This window comes from Trichomycterus rosablanca, chromosome 6 (genome assembly GCF_030014385.1).
Source record: "Trichomycterus rosablanca isolate fTriRos1 chromosome 6, fTriRos1.hap1, whole genome shotgun sequence".
Lineage (NCBI taxonomy): Eukaryota > Metazoa > Chordata > Actinopteri > Siluriformes > Trichomycteridae > Trichomycterus > Trichomycterus rosablanca.
The window spans coordinates 9705688-9728532 of record NC_085993.1 but is presented as its reverse complement, the minus strand read 5'-3'; the positions used below and the strand labels follow the sequence as shown (position 1 = coordinate 9728532).

Genomic DNA, 22845 nt, shown 5'->3' with positions numbered 1-22845 from the left:
TATCAAACACAATCATGGACAATTTAGTGTCTCCAATTCAAGTCAAGTCCAATTTATTTATATAGCGCTTTTTACAATGGACATTGTCTCAAAGCATCTTTACAGAATCCAGGACCAACAGACCAAAAACCCCACTGAGCAAGCCTAGGGCGACAGTGGCAAGGAAAAACTCCCTTAAAATTACAGGAAGGAACCTTGTGAGGAACCAGACTCAGCAGGGACCCATCCTTCTTGGGTGGCCTGGAGGAAACTTTAAATAAATAGGATTTAAACAATTTATACAAACACAAAATTAATTTGAACTTGAAATTTGAAAATAAATAAATGAATAAATAAACAAAAAATAGAAAATATAAATAAATAAAAATAATAAAAAATAATAATAATAATAAAAATAAAAAATAAAAATTATATATAAATAAATAATAAATTAATTAAAAAATAATAATAAATAAATAAACGAATAAATAAATAAAATAAATAAATTCACCTCACTTGCATGTCTTTGTACTTGTGGGAGGAAACCGGAGCACATTTACATTTTCAGCATTTAGCAGACGCTTTTATCCAAAGCGACTTACACAATGAGCTTAACACGATGAGCAATTGAGGGTTAAGGGCCTTGCTCAGGAACCCAACAGTGGAAACTTGGTGGTGGCGGGGCTTGAACCGGCAACCTTCTGCTTACTAGTCCAGTACCTTAACCACTGAGCTATCACTGCCCTATAGCACACGAAGGAAACCCACAAAGACACAAGGAGAACATGCAAACTCCACACAGAAAGGACCTGGTGCATCTCACCTGGGGATCGAACCCAGGACCTTCTTGCTGTGAGGCGACAGTGCTACCCACTTAGCCACCGTGCCGCCCGAATGTATTTTGTAAGTATAGGGAACCATGACACTGTTCATACTGTTCATATGCGTCACGGGCCGTGAAATAAGCCGTTTCCTGTATAATATGCTATTTGTTTGTGTTAAGCATAGCATATAAAATATGAGGCGCAATATGAGGTGGTCCTAGCAATCATATAACAATTAAGTTACTGTAACAGACTTTTCTGTGGTGTAGTGTGCTGACAATGTTTGATGTGTTAACGTGTTAAGTGCATTCCATAGTCAATGGAAAAGTCTGCTTCTCTACATACGTGATCATCTCTCTGTAGTCTGTGCTGCGCCTCAAAAGAACAAGCCAGTAAAGTATCATGCTCCCGATAAATTGTCTAGTCGGACGCAAAGGAAAACACGGGTCCAAACACATACCTTGGTGGCGAGTGATGGGGATGAGCTCCTTGGCTGTGGGCGAGAGGCAGCAGATTCGAGAGCCTTGTATCTTGGCTTCAGTCTCAGTGTAGTCCTCAAAAGAGCAATTCACCCCTGCAGACAGGTCCGGGACGTTCCTCGCCTGGAGAACCAACTGGAGAAGCAGAAGAAGCGTTAAAATGATTGTAAGAGGATTATAAGAAGAGAATCTAGACTCTCTAACACTGCAACAACTAACAAATAACAACATTTTGGATATGTGCAATTTCAGTGTTCAGTCTGAGAGGGGCAGGGGTAGCTCAGTGGTTAAGGTACAGGACAAGTAATCAGAAGTTCACTGGTTCAAGCCCTACATCTTTTAGCTTGCTACTGTTGGGCCCTTGAGCAAGGCCATTAACCCTCAATTGCTTGCAATGTATACAGTCTTAGCTGTAAGTCGCTTTGGATAAAGGAGTCTGCTAAATGCTGAAAATGTAAATGAGACATCTGATGGCTGCACCACGCCCACTCTGGCCAAGCAGGGTGCAGGTTAGAAGCGCCAGCTGCATCTTAACACCAGTAAGCGATGGAGTCTTACAGAGAGACTCAACATGTATAGAAGGGGCAGCTGTAGCCTAGTGGTTAAGGTACTGGACTAGTAATCGAACGGTCACTGGTTCAAGCCCCACCACTGCCATGTAGCCACTGTTGGGCCCTTGAGCAAGGTCTTTAACCCTCAATTGATTAGACAATATACTGTCACACTACTTTAAGTCACTTTGGATAAAAGCGTCTGCTAAATGTCAAAAATGCTATACTCTACCGCTGCTCATATTGGCGCCCCCACAAGACAGTAGGAGTCGCTGTTGCACTGGATAGGAAGTGAAGCCTAAAATTTTATGATGTGGCTAACATACTGGACTGCTGAGCACCAAGAAGCATCAAACATGATCGATGCAGGCCGTGAGCGACGACGCCACATTAACGAGCGCCCGAGGACAGATGCTCGGTTTACAGAGCACACGGGCCAGAACGATGACCAGGGAAAATGATGATAAGGGAGAACTGGAACGCATTCACACATGAACGTGGTAGCTGGAGGTCGCTTAACAATCCCAGTTAGAACAGAAATGTGCCGCTAATGTTCTCACATCTTTCACAGTGACAGAGAAAGTGGCTCAGGCGTGCTCGGAAATTAATCTTACCACATGACAGAGACGCAAATGTAAGCAAATTGAACGGGTTTTGACAGTTTAAAGCAAATATTTTTAGAGGAGCACTGATGTCTCGTACGTGATGAACTGGAAGGGTGCAGATGTTCTTTAGTGTGGCTCGTATGTTCAGTTTAGCGCTAAATCACTCAATCTGTTAACTTTCTTTATCGGAAATACATTAACAGGACAAGCCGGTATTTTGGAATGAGATTTATACAGAAGGTCGTTTCGTTGAGCCACGATTAGTGATTTAAAAAAACAGCAATGGATCTTTGTGACATCATTAAACCAGCTTTTAATCATTTGTTCTAAACAAGCAGGAGTTTCATTTGTTAATGTGTGCACAAGCATGTGGTCTTGGGTTTATTTTCATTACAGCTGCTTTGATGGACGTTTTCTTTCTCATCAATCAACAGCAAACCCAAAATTCCCCATTAACCCTCGTAAAAAAACAAACTGCTGAGGACAGACTAAACCATTCCAAATGAGGATGTGTGGAGGATGTGTCCTCCATTAATCCAGTGATGGTTACTCCCATCCTAAAATTTTGATCTTACCAGAAATGTTCTGATTGAGCATCATGCACATGTAAAATCTTTCAATTCATTTTTAAAGCAACAATCGATTACATGAAATCCGAAATGGAATCAATCAGACTCAAGGGGACTCAGGGGGACTAAATTTAGTAAACACTGTGTTTTCATCCAGAATGTAGGTTGAGGTAATTCAGTAGTTCAGGTACTTATTTATTAGGATTTTTAACATCATATCTTACACACTTTGGTTATATCCATGACAGAACAGGTAATTAATCGTTACACAAGATTCAGATCAATTCACAAGTTCAACATAAAGCACATTCATGCACAATTTTGTATCTCCAATTACCCTTGCATGTCTTTGGACTGTGGGAGGAAACCGAAGCTCCCGGAGGAAATCCACACAGACACGGGGAGAACATGCAAACTCCACACAGAAAGGACCCAGACCACCCCAACCAGGGTGGTTCAGGTACTAGACTAGTAACTGGAAGGTCCAGGGCAAGCCATAGCCTAGTGGTTAAGGTACTGAACTGGTAATTTAGAAGGTCGCTTGTTTAAGCCCCACCACTGCCAGGTTGCTGCTGCTGTTGGGCCCTTGAGCAAGGCCCTTAACCCTCAATTGCTCAGACAGTATACTGTCACAGTACTGTAAGTCACTTTGGATAAAGGCATCTGCTAATTGCTGAAAATGTAAATGTAATTTTAAGGTCCCCGGTTGAAGCCCCATCATTGCCAGGTTGCCACTGTTGAACAAGACCCTCACCCCTCAACTGCATAGATTGTATATGGTCATAATTGTAAGTCGATTTGGATAGAAGTGCCCGCTGAATGAATATAAAGGTAAATTCTCATTCTCGGTCTTCCCAGGATTTTAACTTTGAGGTAGATTTGAGCACAACACAACTGTCCAAAAGTGTATCCCTGAAATGCTCTTAAAAGTGGCGATTTTGAAGGACAAGTAATTTTTGAATTGCTTTTTGATTATCTTAAAGGACAAGCTGGCTCTACCTGCTACCATTTACATTCAAATTTGGGGCATTTTTTGCAGATGCTTTTACCCAAAGTGACTTACAATTATCACTGAATAAAATTCAAGCAACTGAGAGCTTTGCTCAGGGGCCCAACAGTGGCAACTTGGCGATAATGAGGCTTGAACTGGCAACCTTATGATTACTAGTCCAGTACCTTAAACTCTAAGCAAACACTACTACCAGTAATGCATGTAAAAATTCCAATTCAGATCATGAGCCCAATCGGCTGTGCCTGAGGAAGGGTTACATTTCCGCTGTGTAGTTGCATTAGTGGTGGAGTATTTTCGCAGTATGGCACTCTGTGAGGCTCCACTACTGGCAGGTGAAAAGATGCAGTTTTGCAACTGTATGTGTGTTGGAAAGGGCCTCCTCAGCCAGCGTGGGGGTGGTACAAACGGCAAGAAGAATCACAAGACGTGAATTGGGTTGAATCACAAATGGTTTCCTATTCACTACATTTGCTCAGTAGAGTAGAACAATGGTCTTACAAACCCTTTACAGAACAAGAGCATTTGGGATCCGGACACAAAAAAGTCTGAGCACTCATGAACTAATCCAGGGATGGATGTTTACCCCTAACTACAAAGCATGGGGGTGGCTTGTTTGACTGATTGGTTGATAAGAAGGTAAATCCATGCAGCCAGATCAAACCTCCAACAAACTTTTATCACCTTGAAAGTGTTTAATTAGGGGTGGAAATGTCATTAAAAGCTCATAACGAGACGTTTTTGGTGTCCCTGGACGAGGACTCTGCTGCCTGTACATGCTGCTGATGCAGAGAGCACAAATTATGCATGTTATCTTGGCCTGAATCTGACAAGCAGTGGAGCTTGAACACGGCACAGTGGAGCGCGGGGCAGGTTGTGACGTTCCTGCTTACTTCTGCTCACGCTGAGGATCGGTAGGACGAGGTGGGGTGGTTTCTGTGTTTCTGAACGCCGCTATTAGTCACTGTGCCGAGTACATCATTACAGTCAAAGTCCTTCCTGCATTTTCCATTGCCAGAGGCAAACACTCAAGGTGGTATTGGGGTCTGCGTGAGACTCTTTTTATAAGTCTGGGACTGATTCTCTGCTGCTGGAGGCAAGGACTCGGCGTGGTGTTTGTGCCTGCATGAGACTCCTTGTACAAGCTCAATATTCAGAAAGCCACTGTACATCCTCTAAGGGACCGGTCTCGTGGTACACTGTGATCCTCCATCAGCTGGGTTTTGTCCTTTTCTCACTTGATAAAACATTCCCAAACGGCAAGAACTAAAGATTTGGCAGATAAGTGAAGATAGAGCTCGTTTTGCCCTAAGAACGTATGATGTGCACTATAATAAACATAAAGATTTACAGCATTTAGCATATCCAAACAGACTGACGTTTAAAGGCTGAGTTTGCGCCAGTAAAGACTGAACTGGCAACCTTCTAATCAGTACAGAGCTACCACAGCTCTGCCCTATGAGTCCAAGATTTTCCCAGCAGTGAATATTTCATCTTTACAGATAACAAAAATATAGTTTTTAGTACACTGATCAGCCATAACATTTCTACAATTACTGACTGTAGTCCATCTGTTTCTCTACATACTGTTTTAGCCTGCTTCACCCTGTTCTTCAATGGTCAGGACCCCTACAGGACCACCGCAGAGAAGGTATAATTTATATGGTGGATCATTCTCAGCGCTGCAGTGACACTGACATGGTGGTGGTGTGTTAGTGTGTGTTGTGCTGGTATGAGTGGATCAGACACAGCAGTGCTGCTGGAGTTTTTAAATACAGTGTCCACTCACTGTCCACTCAAACCTAGTTGGTCCACCTTGTAGATGTGAAGTCAGAGACGATCGCTCATCTATTGCTGCTGTTTGAGTTGGTCATCTTCTAGACCTTCATCAGTGGTCACAGGACGCTGCCCACAGGGTGCTGTTGGCTGGATATATTTTTAGGTTGGTGGAGTATTCTCAGTCCAGCAGTGACAGTGAGGTGTTTAAAAACTCCAGCAGCACTGCTGTGTCTGATCCACTCAAACCAGCACAACACACACATTGTCACTGCAGTGCTGAGAATGATCCACCACCCAATAATACCTGCTCTGTAGTGGTCCTGTGGGGGTCCTGACCATTGAAGAACAGCATGAAAGGGGGCTAACAAAGCATGCAGAGAAACAGATGGACTACAGTCAGTAATTGTAGAACTACAAAGTGCTTCTATATGGTAAGTGGAGCTGATAAAATGGACAGTGAGTGTAGAAACAAGGAGGTGGTTTTAATGTTATGGTTGGTCATGTATATGCTGTTCTGTTTCACAGTCTATACAGTCCAAAATGATGCAGTATTTAAATAAAAATTCACCTGGACTTCGGACATGGTGACGGAGATGTTGTTGGGTTGAACCGTGAGATCCACACACTGGTCCACTCTGGAGGCGAAACGCCAAGGTTCATCTGCCCGCTCGCATCGGTCCTTCCGGGAACACCTGGACACAACGTTTCACACCACATCGGAATCAGAAATGAAATAAATCACAGTCAGTCTGAACCAATTACTGTAGACTGAATGCTTCAGTGCTCCAGAGTCCAATTTAACAAAATTAGCATCATCACATCAGCAGATAACACAGTTTTATAATGTCAGGCGTTGAAAATGTCAGCTTATAGGCAACCCGTGACCTTATTTAAACGCCGGTGTGTGCTTATGCATCTGTAGGGGGTTCGCCTCTCTTTGGTTGCCACCTCGTTTGAACGGTTGCTGCCGACGCTACAGGGGAATTCAGATAACTCGATAAGGGCTTGTTGTAGCTACCGTACGCATAGCTCACGCTAAGTAAAATTAAGTAACTACAATAGCACCAAGACTATTATGCTAATCAACTAGGCTTTGCCATAGCCTGGAGGCTTGAAGCTGCCGACCTGGCCTTTCCGGCAACGCGTAGACATTTACGGATGAAAGGGAGCAGATATGAAGGAAGGTTATTGTGTTGGCATACTTCAGTTGCCATTTACATGGCCTCAATTAAAAAGCACGCTAATGTTCATCTTGGAAGCCAGATGGAGAGATAGAGAAATGCTTTATTGTATTTGGGTGAAGTTTAATTAACATTTCCGTGTCACGCTGGTCTGATACCGAGGGAAATTTCTCCCAGCGTTTCATGACCTTGAACAGACACATTTTGATTTTTGAGTCTATGATGTATATCCACTTCTTAAATGCCAGAATCTAGAATCAAAGTTTAGAATAAACCCTTCGGAAACATTCTACGGCTTCAAGCCACCTCATAACAGACGGTCGGCTGGCTGGCTGACTGCTAACTTAGATGTTTACTAGCATTAAGTATTTTCCATAGAACAATTAAACAGACGTTCTTGCAGAAGTCCAGTTTAAGCATGGAAACCAAATAATGATCAAATACAGATAGTGGTACCTTGTAATTCAACATTCCCTAAACTCAAAATCTTTGAAACTCACACCCTTCGTCAAGAATTTTGTACCCTTAAACTCAACGTTTACCTTAAACTTGGTATGTGTGTGACCGCTGCTTTGTTCAGTGCTTGGCTTGAGCGATGGGTAACACATAAAAGAGTGAATATGAGATGAAAAAACGTCAAATTTACTCTAAAAGCATCTGCATGTATGTGTTTAGCTGTGTTTTCCTCCTGTTTTACTCTTAAACTTGTGTTATAGCTCGGGTTGCTGAGAAATTGTGAGAATCAGCTTTTCCGAGAGTCTGTAACGCTTATTGTTAAACAACAAAGCTTAATGTGACAATGTATTAAAAGAACAACACAGGAACACTAAACCTCTCTTAATAGATCAGGGCTCTAGAGTGCGACCAATTTGGTCGCACATGCGACCTAATTTCTCAATGGTGCGACTAAAAAAAATCTCAGGTCGCACCGGTGCGACCAGCAGTTCAAGGGGAAAAAAAGTCTCCGCTACTCTGAAAGTCTTCCCGTGGTTCAACAACAGATACACATTAGGCCCATATCATGGTCTAAACCAATCAGAGACAGTGAAGGGCGGGACAATATTGTATCGGTGATATGTGAGCGACATTCAGCTCAACCAATCAGAATGCAGCACCGGACGTTCAGTTAGTTTAGTTTTGTATATGAGACTCGCCGGACGGCCAAAGTATAAAAGTTCGGTTTCTGGAGCTAGGCAGTTTAAAGTGTTGTAACGCTTACTGAAGTCCTGACTAAACCGTTACAGTGAAGTCTACCTTGTCGTGTGCTTTTATTCCCACACATTCATCACCACACAGCAAGAGACCCGTAACAGTGGTGAGCCGACCCTCTAGTAGCAATAGGCTAATGCTAGCGGTTAAGTGCGACGATAGCGAAAGTAAAAACACAATAATATTTTCGTTAAGTAAAATATAAAAATAACTAAAAGACAGTGAAGTGTTAGAATACATGTAATCAAAATACACAATGAGTGCACCGCAATCGATTTTGGGAATCTGTGTAAAAGATCCAGTAAAGCCGATAATATAATGCACTTTATTTAAGATTACACTCTAACACTAGAGCCCCATACACACACACACACACACACACACACACACAAAAAAAAAAAACAATATATATATATATACATACATACATACATGAATAGATATACTCTATTATTATTGTTATAATTTTTATAATAGTGTACTATAATGAGACTATAATACTATAATTAACTGTAAAGAGCATGGGAAGACCATGGCCGTCAAAATTGTATTTGTGACTGGTTCTAATACATTTTGAATTGAAAGGATGAAAAGCACAATGCATCTATAAAACACATTACATGCCGCAGTAAATGCACTGCCCATGGGTCCCCTCTCCCCACTGCCTTTCAGCGGCAGACAGCAACAAACATCAACAGACGAGGCCATGTTGACCAGACTGTTATTTAATCATTTACAAGTCAATATTGCCTATATGGACAGCGAAAAAACAAGTGAACCTGTAAAACTAAGGTGTTAAATGCGATGCAGTTGAAAATTAGGGTGCACCTAACTTTTGTGCTGGTGCACCTAAGAAAAAAAGTTAGGCGCACCAGTGCAACCAGTGCAAAAAGTTAGTCTAGAGCCCTGTAGATACTGATCAGAAGTTCTCTCTCTCCACCAATGAAATTGCTTGCTCGTTGTTTTAATACAATAAGTCACGTTAAGCTTTGTGCACCGACACACTCCATAGGAAATAACAGCACAGCAGCACAAAAGCTATTTTGCCACTTCTCATGTGAATGCGCCTTTACTGAATGGAATATAGTATTCCAAGATCAAGCATTTCCACAATTAGGAAGCATAAGGAAACAATAAAGAAGAGGTAAAGAGCAGGTTTAATGAATTTAACTGCTTTTAAATTGTATTTCAGTGTTTTTTTATATTGTATTTGTGTTATTGTCAGTGTAAAGTGTAAAAAACAACTCCATTATTTTACATAAGCTTAAAATATATGCAGTTTCACAGGACCATGGAACGCATTAACAGCTTTCCCATACATCCTTATGGTCAAAAATACCTTGAAACTCAACTTCTTGAGAACTCAACGCCACTCCCAGAACCAATTGACGTTGAGTTTCAAGGTACCATATAATAAGCATCATGTTTTAGATCCTGCTTCAAAGAAAACATCTAATAAAAGGGTCTAAATTTGCTAACTGTTAGTATGTTTAGAATGCTAACTGTTAGAACATCAAGATATCTCTGTGCTCTGATCTTCTACTACAGTGTCATTCGTCGCTATGGGTATGAGAGAAAGAGCCCTGCAAAACTTTCAGTTTATTACAGGGAGGATGGAGTTTATATAGAATGTACGTCCAAGCTTAGCTGCCGGAACCAAAGAGGATTATTTAAGCAGAACCAAATTAATGGTTAGGGGTGTTAGGGTTGTTTAGCATTCAGAGGGGGAACAGAACCAGGTTCTGTGGTTAACTATTACTGAAATGAGCATCTCTGTTGTAACACAACAGATGCCGTGGTCAGAAGAGAAGGACAAGTTACCAAAAGTTTATGGACACCTTGGTATTTTACATAACACTAACAGCATTCTAAAAATCTTGAACGATTCCTTTAACTAGAATTTCCTGGACGCACGCGACACTCATCAAAACGCGAATCAAGCGCAATCCAGCAGCAGCAGGTCAATCAGTGGCGTAATGGCCTGTCGGATTCAAGTTTTATTTGGTGCTGTGGAAATGACAACAGGAAGATTTACGATTCCATGAGCCACAAGCTCAACGTTACAGCACACATGATCCTTTATAGCAGGACCACGAAGACACATCATTCAAACCACATAGCCGCTCTTGGCAGGAAAATCTTTTCCATGCTGTGCACAGTGCGGTGAAAAAGTATTTGCCCCTTCCGGATTTCTTCTACAGAACGTCTGCCTATCAGTCCGTCAGGGGCAAATACTTTTTCACAGCACTGTAGCTGTACTGAATCCTGCATGATATTAGCCACCGATACTTACATGTTGAGCAGGACACACCAGCCGCAGTGAGGATCTCTGGAGCCCAGGCACTCGGAGCACGTGGTGTACTGATCACAGCTCTCCACTGGAACACACTTCACCTACAGAGAGACAGAAAGAAATATTCCTCTCATTACAGTCATTTAGATAAACACTGTTCCGTCTGTGCGCGTCTGCTGGTGGTAATGTGCCCACAGATACAGTCATTACATGACGTAAGTGGAGCTCCAGGCCCCACGTGGCTCATTCGTTTGTATGTGCACGCTCGGGTATGGAACTTTCGCTCGACTACATGATCCGACTATCACAGATGAGGCCGTGAAGATACGACTGTAAACGTGGGTGACCCACACTGTGTCACATGACCTACTTGACCATGGAGAACAAGTACACAATATGGACAAAAGTATTGGGACACACTACCTAATTAATGAATTCATGTCTCAGCCACAACAGTTTCTAACAGGTGTAATAAATCGATTATATAAAGGAAATTATATGCTTTAAACTTGGCAGCAACAGTTTAGGGAAGGGCCTTTTTTGTTCCAGCATGACTCCAGCAAGCTCTATAAAGACATGAAGAAAACCTTGGCTTGTACAGAGCCCTGACCTCAGCCCTGCTGAACAGCTTTGGAATGAACTGGAACATCAATTGAGGCTTTCTGGACCAACATCAGTGCCCAGTCAGACAAATGAGTTTTTGACCAAATAGGCACAAATTCCCACAGACAAGTCTTGTAAGAAGCCTACTCAGAAGAGTGGCCATTGTTAAAGTTGAACAATCATATAGAGGTCACTCTATTTTAATATTATTAGTTTTTGAAAGGGGATGTCCAACAAGCTCATGGACAGGTGTCCAAATATTTTTGGCCATTTAGTCTGGTTTAAACTATTGGATTCTGCAAGAAAGTCTGATTGGATTCATTTGATTGGACTCCTGCTGTCTAGTCAAGGTGCCAGGAAGATAAGTAGAAGCACGTAGAGTGTAGTGTGATCCTCCAATGCAACAAGCTCATAGACAGGTGTCCAAATACTTTTGGCCATTTAGTCTAGTTTAAACTATTGGATTCTGCAAGAAAGTCTGATTGGATTTAATTGGACTCCTGCTGTCTAGTCAAGGTGTCAGGAAGAGAAGTAGAGAAGCACATAGAGTGTAGTGTGATCCTCCAATGCGTTAAGTAAAAATCCCAGTTTAAGTTTAATATTGAACAGTCATGGACAATTTAGTGTCTCCAATTCACCTCACTTGCACGTCTTTGGACTGTGGGAGGAAACCGGAGCTCCCAATGGAACCCCACACAGACAAAGGGAGAACGTGCAAACTCCACACAGAAAGGACCCATACCACTTCAGGACCCTTCTTGCTGTGAGGCGACAGTGCTACCCACCGTGTCGAGTAGCTGTCAAAGAACTTCCAAGAAGTCGGTCTGTAAAGTTTGTGGTTAAGTGGAAACATCTAGGCTGTGTAGCTCACAAAACAGAACCAGAAAGTGCTAAAGCTCACAGTACGTTTAAAAAAATGGCCTGTCCATGATTTCAGCACTCTCTACTGAATATACCAGACTATCTGTGGAAGCAGCGTCAGCACAAGTACCGTTCACCGGGAGCTTCAGCACATACAGGCGGCTATAAAAAGTATGTAATGGAAACCAAGAGGAAAACAGATTGCATTTTGCTTCACGGGAGTGATCAATAATCCAAATGAGTCCCTTCAACCTCAGCTGTGATCTGTAGTCGGCACACGGGAACGCTTCTCCTCTACCTGATGTTAAATGTTCCTTAAGTTTGTGTGCCACTGGTGTGAATTAGGCTTGTTGTGGTGCGTAGTAATTCAGTCAGTCAGAGCGTAACATGCAATCATTACCCCTTACTGTCCTTTACTGTAATACAGTGACTTAAACACACTGTAGTTATAATATTTGCATTATTTTTTTGGGTGGGAGTCCACACAGAGCGCAGTCAGCAGATACCACATTGCCCCAGTGTCCCATTGTCCGTCCCATACAGACACACAGCCGATCACAGATCGGCAAGAAGAGCCGAGATTCGAACTCGAGAGGACCCAATAAGAAAAGAATGGAACCTCATGTTTACCTTTCCACCTTAAGAGCATCTTAAAACCTGCTGCACTGAAGTATTTTGACACTGCTTTGGGATCTCAGCACTGGTGGGCTGGTGTGTTTTACCACTGTGCTGACCAGGGGCCCCAATAAAAAGAGAATGGAACCCAGAACGAAATCTCATCTTACCTTAAGAGTAGCCTGCAAGATGTGGTCACTATGACACTGGATCAGATCTCAGTACTGGTTGTCTAGTGTGTTTTACCGTTGGTCCACTCTAGAGCACCAATAAGAACAGAAGGGAACCCAGAATGGAACTTCATATTTACTGTTCCACCTTAAAAGCAGCCTGCAGGACAAGGTCACCTTAGTAAATGCATAAATGCAAATGATAAAGGCTGGTTGCCTGCAAAAACCTCAAAATCCTTCCAAAAATGGATCAGACCTGCTGTATTGGAGTATTTTGACACAGGATCTGGATTTCAGCACTGGTGGGCTGGTGTGTTTTACCTCTGCGCCACCTTTGGGCCCCAATAAAAAAAATGGATCCTTATCTTTACCATTCCACCTTAAGAGCAGCCTGCGAGACGCTGTAACCTTAATAAATGCATTAATAGAAAACCTGCTGTATTGGAGTATTTTGACACGGCTTTGGAATCTTAGCACTAGTGTGCTAGGGTGTTTTACCACTGCGCCTCTCGAGAGCCCCAACGGAACCACATCTTTACCGTTCTACCTTAAGAGTAGCCTGCAAGATGTGGTCACCTTAATAAATGCACTGTTGGCTAGCGAGTTTTACCCCTGCACCACCCGACAGCCCCAATAAGAAGAGAATGGAACCTCACAAGTGGATCAAACCTGCTGTATTGGAGCATTATGACACGGCATCGGGATCTCAGCACTGGTCGTCTAGTGTGTTTTACCGTTGGCCCACTCTGGAGCACTGGTGGGCTGGCTTGTTTTACCACTGTGCCACCCAAGGACCCCAATAAGAACAGAATGGAACCGAAAATAGAACCTTATGTTTACCGTTCCACCTTAAGAGCAGCCTGCAATGAAGGCACCATAATAAAGGCATTAATGGATCAAACCTGCTTTTTTGGAGTATTTTGACACAGGATTGGGATCCCAGCACTGATAGGCTTAGTGAGTTTTACCACTGTGCCACCCAAGCATGCCAATAAAAAGAGAATGGAACCCAGAATTTAACCTCATGTTTATCGTTCCACCTTAAGAACAGCCGTAATGACAATTGATAAAGGCTAATCAGGTGCAAAAACCTCAACAACCTTCCAAAAATGGATCAAACCTGCTGTATTGGAGTATTGCAACACCATGTAGATGTTTTAATAGCTGCTCCTAACCTCTGTGCCCCCCTTTTCTCCCAAACTAGACGTTTCCAATTCCAACTGGAAACGTGTAGTTTGGGAGAAAAGGCCGCTTCTTTTCACCTCACAGGTGCGTGAGAGATTCCGCGTCCATAGCAGCACTGAGGAACCCAATCAACCCCCCTCCCAGGACGCCCGGCCCAATTACTGTCCTACTGATGAACACACCCCAGGTTTTAAAATGTGTGTTTGTGTGTGGTGTGTGTGCACGCCTAAGGATCAAAAAAAGAAATATTGGACAAAATTGAGCCCGGCACCAAAGGAGAAACCAAGCTTTTCATAAAAGATGGGCCGGCTGAGTGCAAAAGACATTATTGCATGGAGTCTCGAGGCCAGTTTGAACACAGAGTGTGCAGCGAGAAGGAGAATCCTTTTAATCTGCCTGCAAGAACACTAAACTCTATCCCCTAAGGTCAACACACACACACACACACACACACACACACACACACACACACACACACACACACACACACACACACACACAGTAAGAACCTGGTACAGAGAGATGGGTTGGAGTTCTGCCAGAACCTGAGTGGCTGCAGAGACGATTGACTCAGAACAGAAGAAGAGAAAGAGAGAAGTGAGAGCAGATGGGTTCTCAGGAACAGAGGGTTCGGGGTAGAAAACGATCAGGTATGAATTTGAGATGCTGCACGTGTGTGTTGTGTACAGTAAACAACGCTCCAAGCGGACTTGCCTTGAGTGCCAGCGCAGGTTCCCTATTAATACCACTCAAAAAAGTTATTCTTTACTATTTATTTATGCATTTTCTCCCTTTTTCTCCTGATCTGAACGTAGCCATTTAATTTTCTGCCGCTGGGGATCCCAATTGCGTCCAAGGAGAGTATATTCGCCCACCTCAAGCCCCCTCCGACGCCCGATTCCCACACACTTCTGCACAAGGTATATTTGCCAGGGTATAATCGCTTGCGCCACGTCCCCTCCGACACATGCCCAGTCACTCAACCCCTTTTTACTCGCTTGTGCTTCAGCGGATTTGTACACGAGGCCAGATATTGCACCACCCACTTATTAGTCCAGTGTTTTCCCACCCAGCAGACTTTAGTGGCCAATTTTGTCTGCTGCAATCACTGTAAATTGTGCCCACTGGAGGGCGCCCAGCCAACCAGTAGCAGAGCTGAGATTTGAACCAGCACTGGTGCGGTTGCGGAATATCCCGCCGTGCCACCTAGGTGCCAAAACATCAATTTTTATGCATTTTCTCCCTTTTTGCATGTCCAATTGCCCAATTGCGTCATGCTTCCTCTCCACCAATGCCAATCCCCGCTCTGATTGAGGAGAACAAAGCTAACCCCCGCCCCTCCGACATGTGGGCAGCAGACATATGCATTTTCTCACCTACACTTTGACAAGTGCATATGCGGATCAGTACTGTGTACGGAGAGACATACCCTGACAGCGCTCTTTTCCCGTCTCAGTGCAGGCGCCATCAATCAGCCAGCAAAGGTCGTAATTGCATTAGTTATGAGAGAGTCCCTGTCCAGCTTACTACTCCCCACCCCATATGAACAACAGGCCAATCGTTGTTCATGTGGCAGGCAGAGCTGAGACTCAATACGATGTATTCGAGATCCCAGCTCTGGTGTTCTAGCATGTGTTTTACTGCAGCGCCACCTGAGCGGCCTCAAAGCATCCAGTTTTGATCAAATTTATTTATTGTGGCACCCAGGTGGCTCGGTTTGAAACTCGAATTGCTACCGATCGGCTGGACGCCATCTAGCGAGCAAGTGCCTGCAGCAGACACGTTTCTGCTAGGGAGGGATGACCGGACTATGTGGGTGGGGTCTTCAAATGCTGTGTAAGGACCCTGATTAGCAGATAGAGAGGCGCCCACGCAGAGTGCGTGGGTGAAAAAGGGTTCCACTAAGGGCTGCACGCGGGTCAGACGAGGCGTGAGGGGCAATATACCCACTTCGACTGCAATCAGGGATCCCCCAGCAGCGGAAGACAAATTGATTATGCTAAATTGGAAGAAAATGCATAAATAAAATAGGGAAAAAAAATATGTATTATAAAAATGATTATTTATTTATTAGGATTTTAAAACATCATGTTTTACACTTTGGTAATGTTCATGACAGGAACAATAGTTACTCATTACACAAGATTCATCAGTTCACAAGGTTATATCGAACACAGTCATGGACAATTTTGTATCTCCAATTCACCTCACTTGCATGTCTTTGGACTGTGGGAGGAAACCAGAGCTCCAGGAGTAAACCCACGCATACATGGGGAGAAAATGTTTTGATCACACACACAGATTGGAAAATATTACAGTTTTATAACCCTTTGTTTTGCAGAGATTTAAAATCAACGCAGCATTCACAGAAGACAGATGCCAAATGAAGTCAAGTAAAATGACACGCATCAAACATCGCCTGATAATGGACCCGTCAAACCGTACACACACACACACACACACACACACACACACACACACACACACACACACACACACACACACACACACACACACACACACACACACACACACACACAGCTGAACTGAAGGTGAGAAAAAGTGATTTTTCATCTCCTTCAGGCTTTCATCTGTCACATCTGTGTCTAAACATTTTGCAATCACATTTCCAACAGAAATCTATTTCGGTCGTCTGTAGGGATGAGCTATATGTGAAAAACGTGAATGTGAGGGAAGAAAGCCGTCTCATGATGACAGGGTTCAACTGTAAACGGGGGGGCTGACATTTTTAATTAGCATTAACACAATTTAGGTGTTCTTGCGCCTATATAAAAGCTCTTACACTGTATTTAATGCTGAATTGTGTTAATCCAGGTGAAAATAAAGTTAAAAGACTTAAAAGTAGAAAAATAGAACAGAATAGACGCCTTTATTGGTCATATATTTGTATTTTATCAAGTGTAACCCACATTACACACTACAACTGTTATACTGACACTTTTACCTTTTAATAAATAATAAAAAACTGATTTTAGTATAAACTTGTACAGTACACATTTTTTGTTTGGAAGCTGTGGTCAGAGCACAGGGTCAGAGCACAGGGTCAGCCATTGTATTGCGCCCCTGGAACTGAGAGGGGTAAGGGCCTTGCTCAAGGGCCCCACGTACACTGCGGCTAAGCAGGAATGTCTGGCCTGGAAGGACGGCCCGCTGTGAAGAGCATGCTGGAGGTGTACAGTGGTACGTTGTAAACTCAAAATCTTTGAAACCCTTAAATTTGTACCCTTAAACTAAACGTTTCCCTTAAACTCAACATGTTCAGTTTGTTTTTTAAAGATGTATTTATTAAATTTAAAATTAACAATGAACAGTCGCTTTGTTCAGCTCGGCTTGAGCGATGTGGTAAAACGTCATCAATGTGCAAATATGAGACGAATATACATTTGTGTGGAATAACAGTCAGATTCACTCTGAAAGGATTCACATGTATCAGTGTTTATCTGGATTTTCCTCCTGTTTCACTTTTAAACTTACAGCTCGGGTTCTAAGAAATTGTAAGAACCAGCTTTTTATTTCAGTGTTTTTATATTATATGTGTGTTATTTTCAGTGTATAAGTGTCAAAAACAACCCCATAAATTTACATAAGCCTAAAATATATGCAGATCCACTGGACCATGGAACGCATTCACAGGTTTCCTATACATCCTTATGGGAAAAAATACCTTGAAACTCAACGCCTTTTGAACTCAACGCCAGTCCCAGAACCAATTGATGTTGAGTGTAAAGGTACAGTGTATCACAAAAGTGAGTACACCCCTCACATTTCTGCAGATATTTAAGTATATCTTTTCATGGGACAACACTGACAAAATGACACTTTGACACAATGAAAAGTAGTCTGTGTGCAGCTTATATAACAGTGTAAATTTATTCTTCCCTCAAAATAACTCAATATACAGCCATTAATGTCTAAACCACCGGCAAGAAAAGTGAGTACACCCCTTAGTGAAAGTTCCTGAAGTGTCAATATTTTGTGTGGCCACCATTATTTTCCAGAACTGCCTTAACTCTCCTGGGCATGGAGTTTACCAGAGCTTTACAGGTTGCCACTGGAATGCTTTTCCACTCCTCCATGACGACATCACGGAGCTGGCGGATATTCGAGACTTTGCGCTCCTCCACCTTCCGCTTGAGGATGCCCCAAAGATGTTCTATTGGGTTTAGGTCTGGAGACATGCTTGGCCAGTCCATCACCTTTACCCTCAGCCTCTTCAATAAAGCAGTGGTCATCTTAGAGGTGTGTTTGGGGTCATTATCATGCTGGAACACTGCCCTGCGACCCAGTTTCCGGAGGGAGGGGATCATGCTCTGCTTCAGTATTTCACAGTACATATTGGAGTTCATGTGTCCCTCAATGAAATGTAACTCCCCAACACCTGCTGCACTCATGCAGCCCCAGACCATGGCATTCCCACCACCATGCTTGACTGTAGGCATGACACACTTATCTTTGTACTCCTCACCTGATTGCCGCCACACATGCTTGAGACCATCTGAACCAAACAAATTAATCTTGGTCTCATCAGACCATAGGACATGGTTCCAGTAATCCATGTCCTTTGTTGACATGTCTTCAGCAAACTGTTTGCGGGCTTTCTTGTGTAGAGACTTCAGAAGAGGCTTCCTTCTGGGGTGACAGCCATGCAGACCAATTTGATGTAGTGTGCGGCGTATGGTCTGAGCACTGACAGGCTGACCACCCACCTTTTCAATCTCTGCAGCAATGCTGACAGCACTCCTGCGCCTATCTTTCAAAGACAGCAGTTGGATGTGATGCTGAGCACGTGCACTCAGTTTCTTTGGACGACCAACGCGAGGTCTGTTCTGAGTGGACCCTGCTCTTTTAAAACGCTGGATGATCTTGGCCACTGTGCTGCAGCTCAGTTTCAGGGTGTTGGCAATCTTCTTGTAGCCTTGGCCATCTTCATGTAGCGCAACAATTCGTCTTTTAAGATCCTCAGAGAGTTCTTTGCCATGAGGTGCCATGTTGGAACTTTCAGTGACCAGTATGAGAGAGTGTGAGAGCTGTACTACTAAACTGAACACACCTGCTCCCTATGCACACCTGAGACCTAGTAACACTAACAAATCACATGACATTTTGGAGGGAAAATGACAAGCAGTGCTCAATTTGGACATTTAGGGGTGTAGTCTCTTAGAGGTGTACTCACTTTTGTTGCCGGTGGTTTAGACATTAATGGCTGTATATTGAGTTATTTTGAGGGAAGAATAAATTTACACTGTTATATAAGCTGCACACAGACTACTTTTCATTGTGTCAGTGTCATTTTGTCAGTGTTGTCCCATGAAAAGATATACTTAAATATCTGCAGAAATGTGAGGGGTGTACTGACTTTTGTGATACACTGTAGCTTTGTATTTATTTTCCCAACTGCAAAATTCTATATCAAGTATTAATCACAGCAATAAATAATATTGTTTTTTTGTTTTACTTTACTAACTGCCTAATCGTGGTCAGGGTCACAGTGAGTCCCTGGAAATACAGGGCAAGAATACACACAGGACAGTGTAACTTGGGACTTCAATTCAAATCAACTTGCATGTCTTTGGACTGTGAGAGGAAAGCAACACAGACACAGGGAGAACATGCAAAATGAACATAGAAAAGACCAGGACCATTCCATCTGGGAATCAAACCGAGGACCTTCTTGCTGTGAGGTAACAATGCTACCCACCGAGCCACCATGCCACCCCAATTGGAAGCAAATAATTTCCTTTACATAGGGGCAGTTATAGCTTAGTGGTTTAGGTGCTTCACTAATAAGCAGAAGGTTGCCTGTTCAAGCCTCAACACTGCCAGGTTGCCACTGTTGGGCCCTTGAGCAAGGTCCTTAACCCTCAATTGCTTAAATAATATACTGTCACAGTACTGTAAGTCGCTTTGGATAAACGGTCTGCTAAATACTGAAAATGTAAATCTTTATATAATTGATGTATTACACCTGTTAGCAATTGCTGTGGCTAAAACACATGAATTCAATAATTAGAAGGAGTGTCCCAATACTTTTGTCCATGTAGTGTACTGTATAGGACAGAATTCGCATCTAGTCCCGTCCAGTTCTACAAATCCTATTCAAAACTGTTCCTCAGCCCACAAACCCCTTAAAAAGGGTGAATTTCTAGTGATTGTTGTTTATTAGGTCCTTGTGTGTGTGTGTGTGTGTGTGTGTGTGTGTGTGTGTGTGTGTGTGTGTGTGTGTGTTTTGGATTAAGACTGTATCGTCTACGACTTCACCGGTCCGTACAAAAATGCCAAGGCCAGCTGAGTGAAATCTGGCTTATCTGCATGGCAGTGATGTGCAGCCGGAGCGTCTGACCTTTTCTGTTCCAGTCTTTAATGCTTTCACCAGCTGCTCAAGTTACCAAGAAATATATATTTGTGTACGTGTGTGTGTGTGTGTGTGCGCGCATGTCCGCACCCATAAAAAGTTCACTATGCACAGATTTAACCAGCAATAAACTCAACGCAGTAAAATCATGGTGAAAAACACATGATCACAATGACAGGCAGACGCGGGCGCAGACGGACAAACAAACACAGTCTGGTTTAAACTGCTTCCAAGTCGGCACGACTGAGCAAACAGACATTTGTCCATTTTTGGGATGATGGTGAGATCTGATCAAAATGTGAACAGGTTTAATCTCTAATCCCACAAACACCACTTCAACTACAACAGGAACTCTGATCAGTCACTAGACACATCTGGAGACTAATGGTGGGTCAAATGTTAAGTTTACAATGTGCCAATTTAATACTGAGTGAATCCAGATGTTACCATAGTTTTATTTTTATCTTTCTATTTTATTTATGCATTTTCTCTCTTTTTCTCCCAGTTTAGCGTAGCCAAATAGTCTTCCACAGCTGGGGACCCTGGTCGTGTCCGAGGAGGATATATTCCCTCCGACACGTGCGCAGTCCACCTACCCCTACTTATTCGTCCATACTTCGATAAATTCTCGAGTCATGAGCTGATCCCCACGTTCCTCCACTTCTGTACAAGCATCTCGAGCTACTAACCAGAATCCACGCACAGCTTTGAAGACCCCGCTTCAATTTTAGTCCAGTCTTTTCCCAACCCAGTAGACTAGTGGCCAATTTTGTCTGCTGCAGGAGCTGTTAAGGGGCCTGTTTTGCCTGCTAGGGAAACCCAACCAACCGTTAACAGAGCTAAGATATCTAGCTAGCGAAATATCCTGCTGTGCCACAAGAGCGTCTCCGTTACCGTACTGTTAAGTGGAAAAAATGGCACATATCATCAGAGCGACTGTCCTGGCCAGGGTCATTTCCCTTTTTGTGTAAAAAAAAAAAATACTGAAATGAAATTTTAAAACAAAATCCCACATTAAATAAATAATTGAATAATACAAATAAAGAAAGTATCCTCACATAAATAAATTTGGCTGGAAAATTCCGAACCTGGCAACCCTGTAGTGACATCAACCAGGCGAGGTGAATAGCGCCAGTGCCCTCTGCTGTTTAAAGCGAATATCGATTCATGTAAACCGATTTAAATCGTTACACGTGAATTGATTTTTAACTGTCTTGTGGAGCATCGTTACATCCTTATTGAACACAAATGAACACAAATGAAGAAAATAAAGCAGCACCGCGGCTCTAAAGCAACAGCGCATTACTAAAAGTTTCCATATAGAACATTATCATAACCGCTGTGTTGGTCCTCCGCTGTCGATAGCACATATCTACTGTAATAAATAAAATCTGGTAAGTGCTGCATCATTGAATTTGGCTGTAGTTGTGATTTCAGTCGAGCATCTGATGCGCGGTAATCTGATCCGCTCCGCTCCGGCTCTATCCCAGGCCGGCCCGGGGAGCTCGGAGGGCCCTAGCGAGATCAGCCCATCAGGTTGGCTTTAATTAACTGCTGCAGAACACGAGGCCGGTGCTAAATTACTCTGTCACTCCTCTAAATGGAGTTTTTGAGGAGCGGCCCGCTGGACGACTGCGAACGCTGGCATTTCCATTATGCTTCTAATAAAAGCGAGGTGGGGAGAAAAAGAGAAGCAGATAAAGAGAGGAAAAAGAGAAAACGATGGAATGAATTTCTCTCGTCGTCTCATCAATCCAAATGATGGCCTGGGATTCTCACAGCGGCGCTTCATCATCCCGGCCGAGAACAAACACACAGGGACCGTTTGCTAAAGTTTCTGCCCTTTGTTAATTGTTTATCTGCAGGGTGGAAGCTTCTGATCATTTCGGGTCGGGTATTTATTATTGACTTTGTGATTTGAGTCAAAGGACGGACCTGCTACAAAGGAGAAGAGAGAAGTTCATGCTCACACAAGCTATTAAAACTTTTAAAATAAAACTTTGGAACTGGAGCTGAGACTGTTAGTGTGAATGTCACTCATCAGAGCCAGGAGGAATTCAGCCTACTGATCTAAACAGACACACCTTCAGGGACGTACACTATATTGCCAAAAGTATTCACTCATCTGCCTTCACATGCATATGAACTTGAGTGACGTCATTGTTAATCCATAGGGTTTATTATGATGTCAGCCCACCCGTTGCAGCTATAACAGCTTCAACTCTTCTGGGAAGGCTTTCCTTAAGGTTTAGGAGTGTGGAATTCACTGAGCTCCTGAGAGCGACCCATTCTTTCACAAATGTTTGTAGAAGCAGTCTGCATGCTTAGGTGCTTGGTTTTATACACCTGTGGCCATGGAAGTGATTGAAACACCTGAATTAAATGATTTGGATGGGTGAGTGAATACTTTTGGCAATATAGTATACTTGTTGAGCCCATCATTACCTAAAAAGTCAGCAAGTCTGGAAGGACGCTGGAGAGAAGGGCTACATGGTAGCACACACCGTCTCCATAATTTGCATGTCTACTTTGGGCAGTGGTGATTCTTTTACTCACTGTA

The 22845-nt window shown here is 43.0% G+C and overlaps 1 protein-coding gene across 2 annotated transcripts in view; it reads right to left on the bottom strand.

Moving 5' to 3' along the window:
• The window catches only part of plxna1b (plexin A1b), a 268336-nt gene that overhangs the window by 120969 nt on the left and 124522 nt on the right, over positions 1–22845 (bottom strand). For both annotated transcript variants that reach the window (XM_062997386.1, XM_062997387.1), the window contains exons 5-7: positions 10479–10579; positions 6364–6487; positions 1264–1417 (exon numbers count right to left, since the gene is read on the bottom strand). In XM_062997386.1, coding sequence (XP_062853456.1) covers positions 1264–1417; positions 6364–6487; positions 10479–10579 — 379 coding nt within the window. The remainder of the gene's footprint in view (positions 1–1263; positions 1418–6363; positions 6488–10478; positions 10580–22845) is intronic.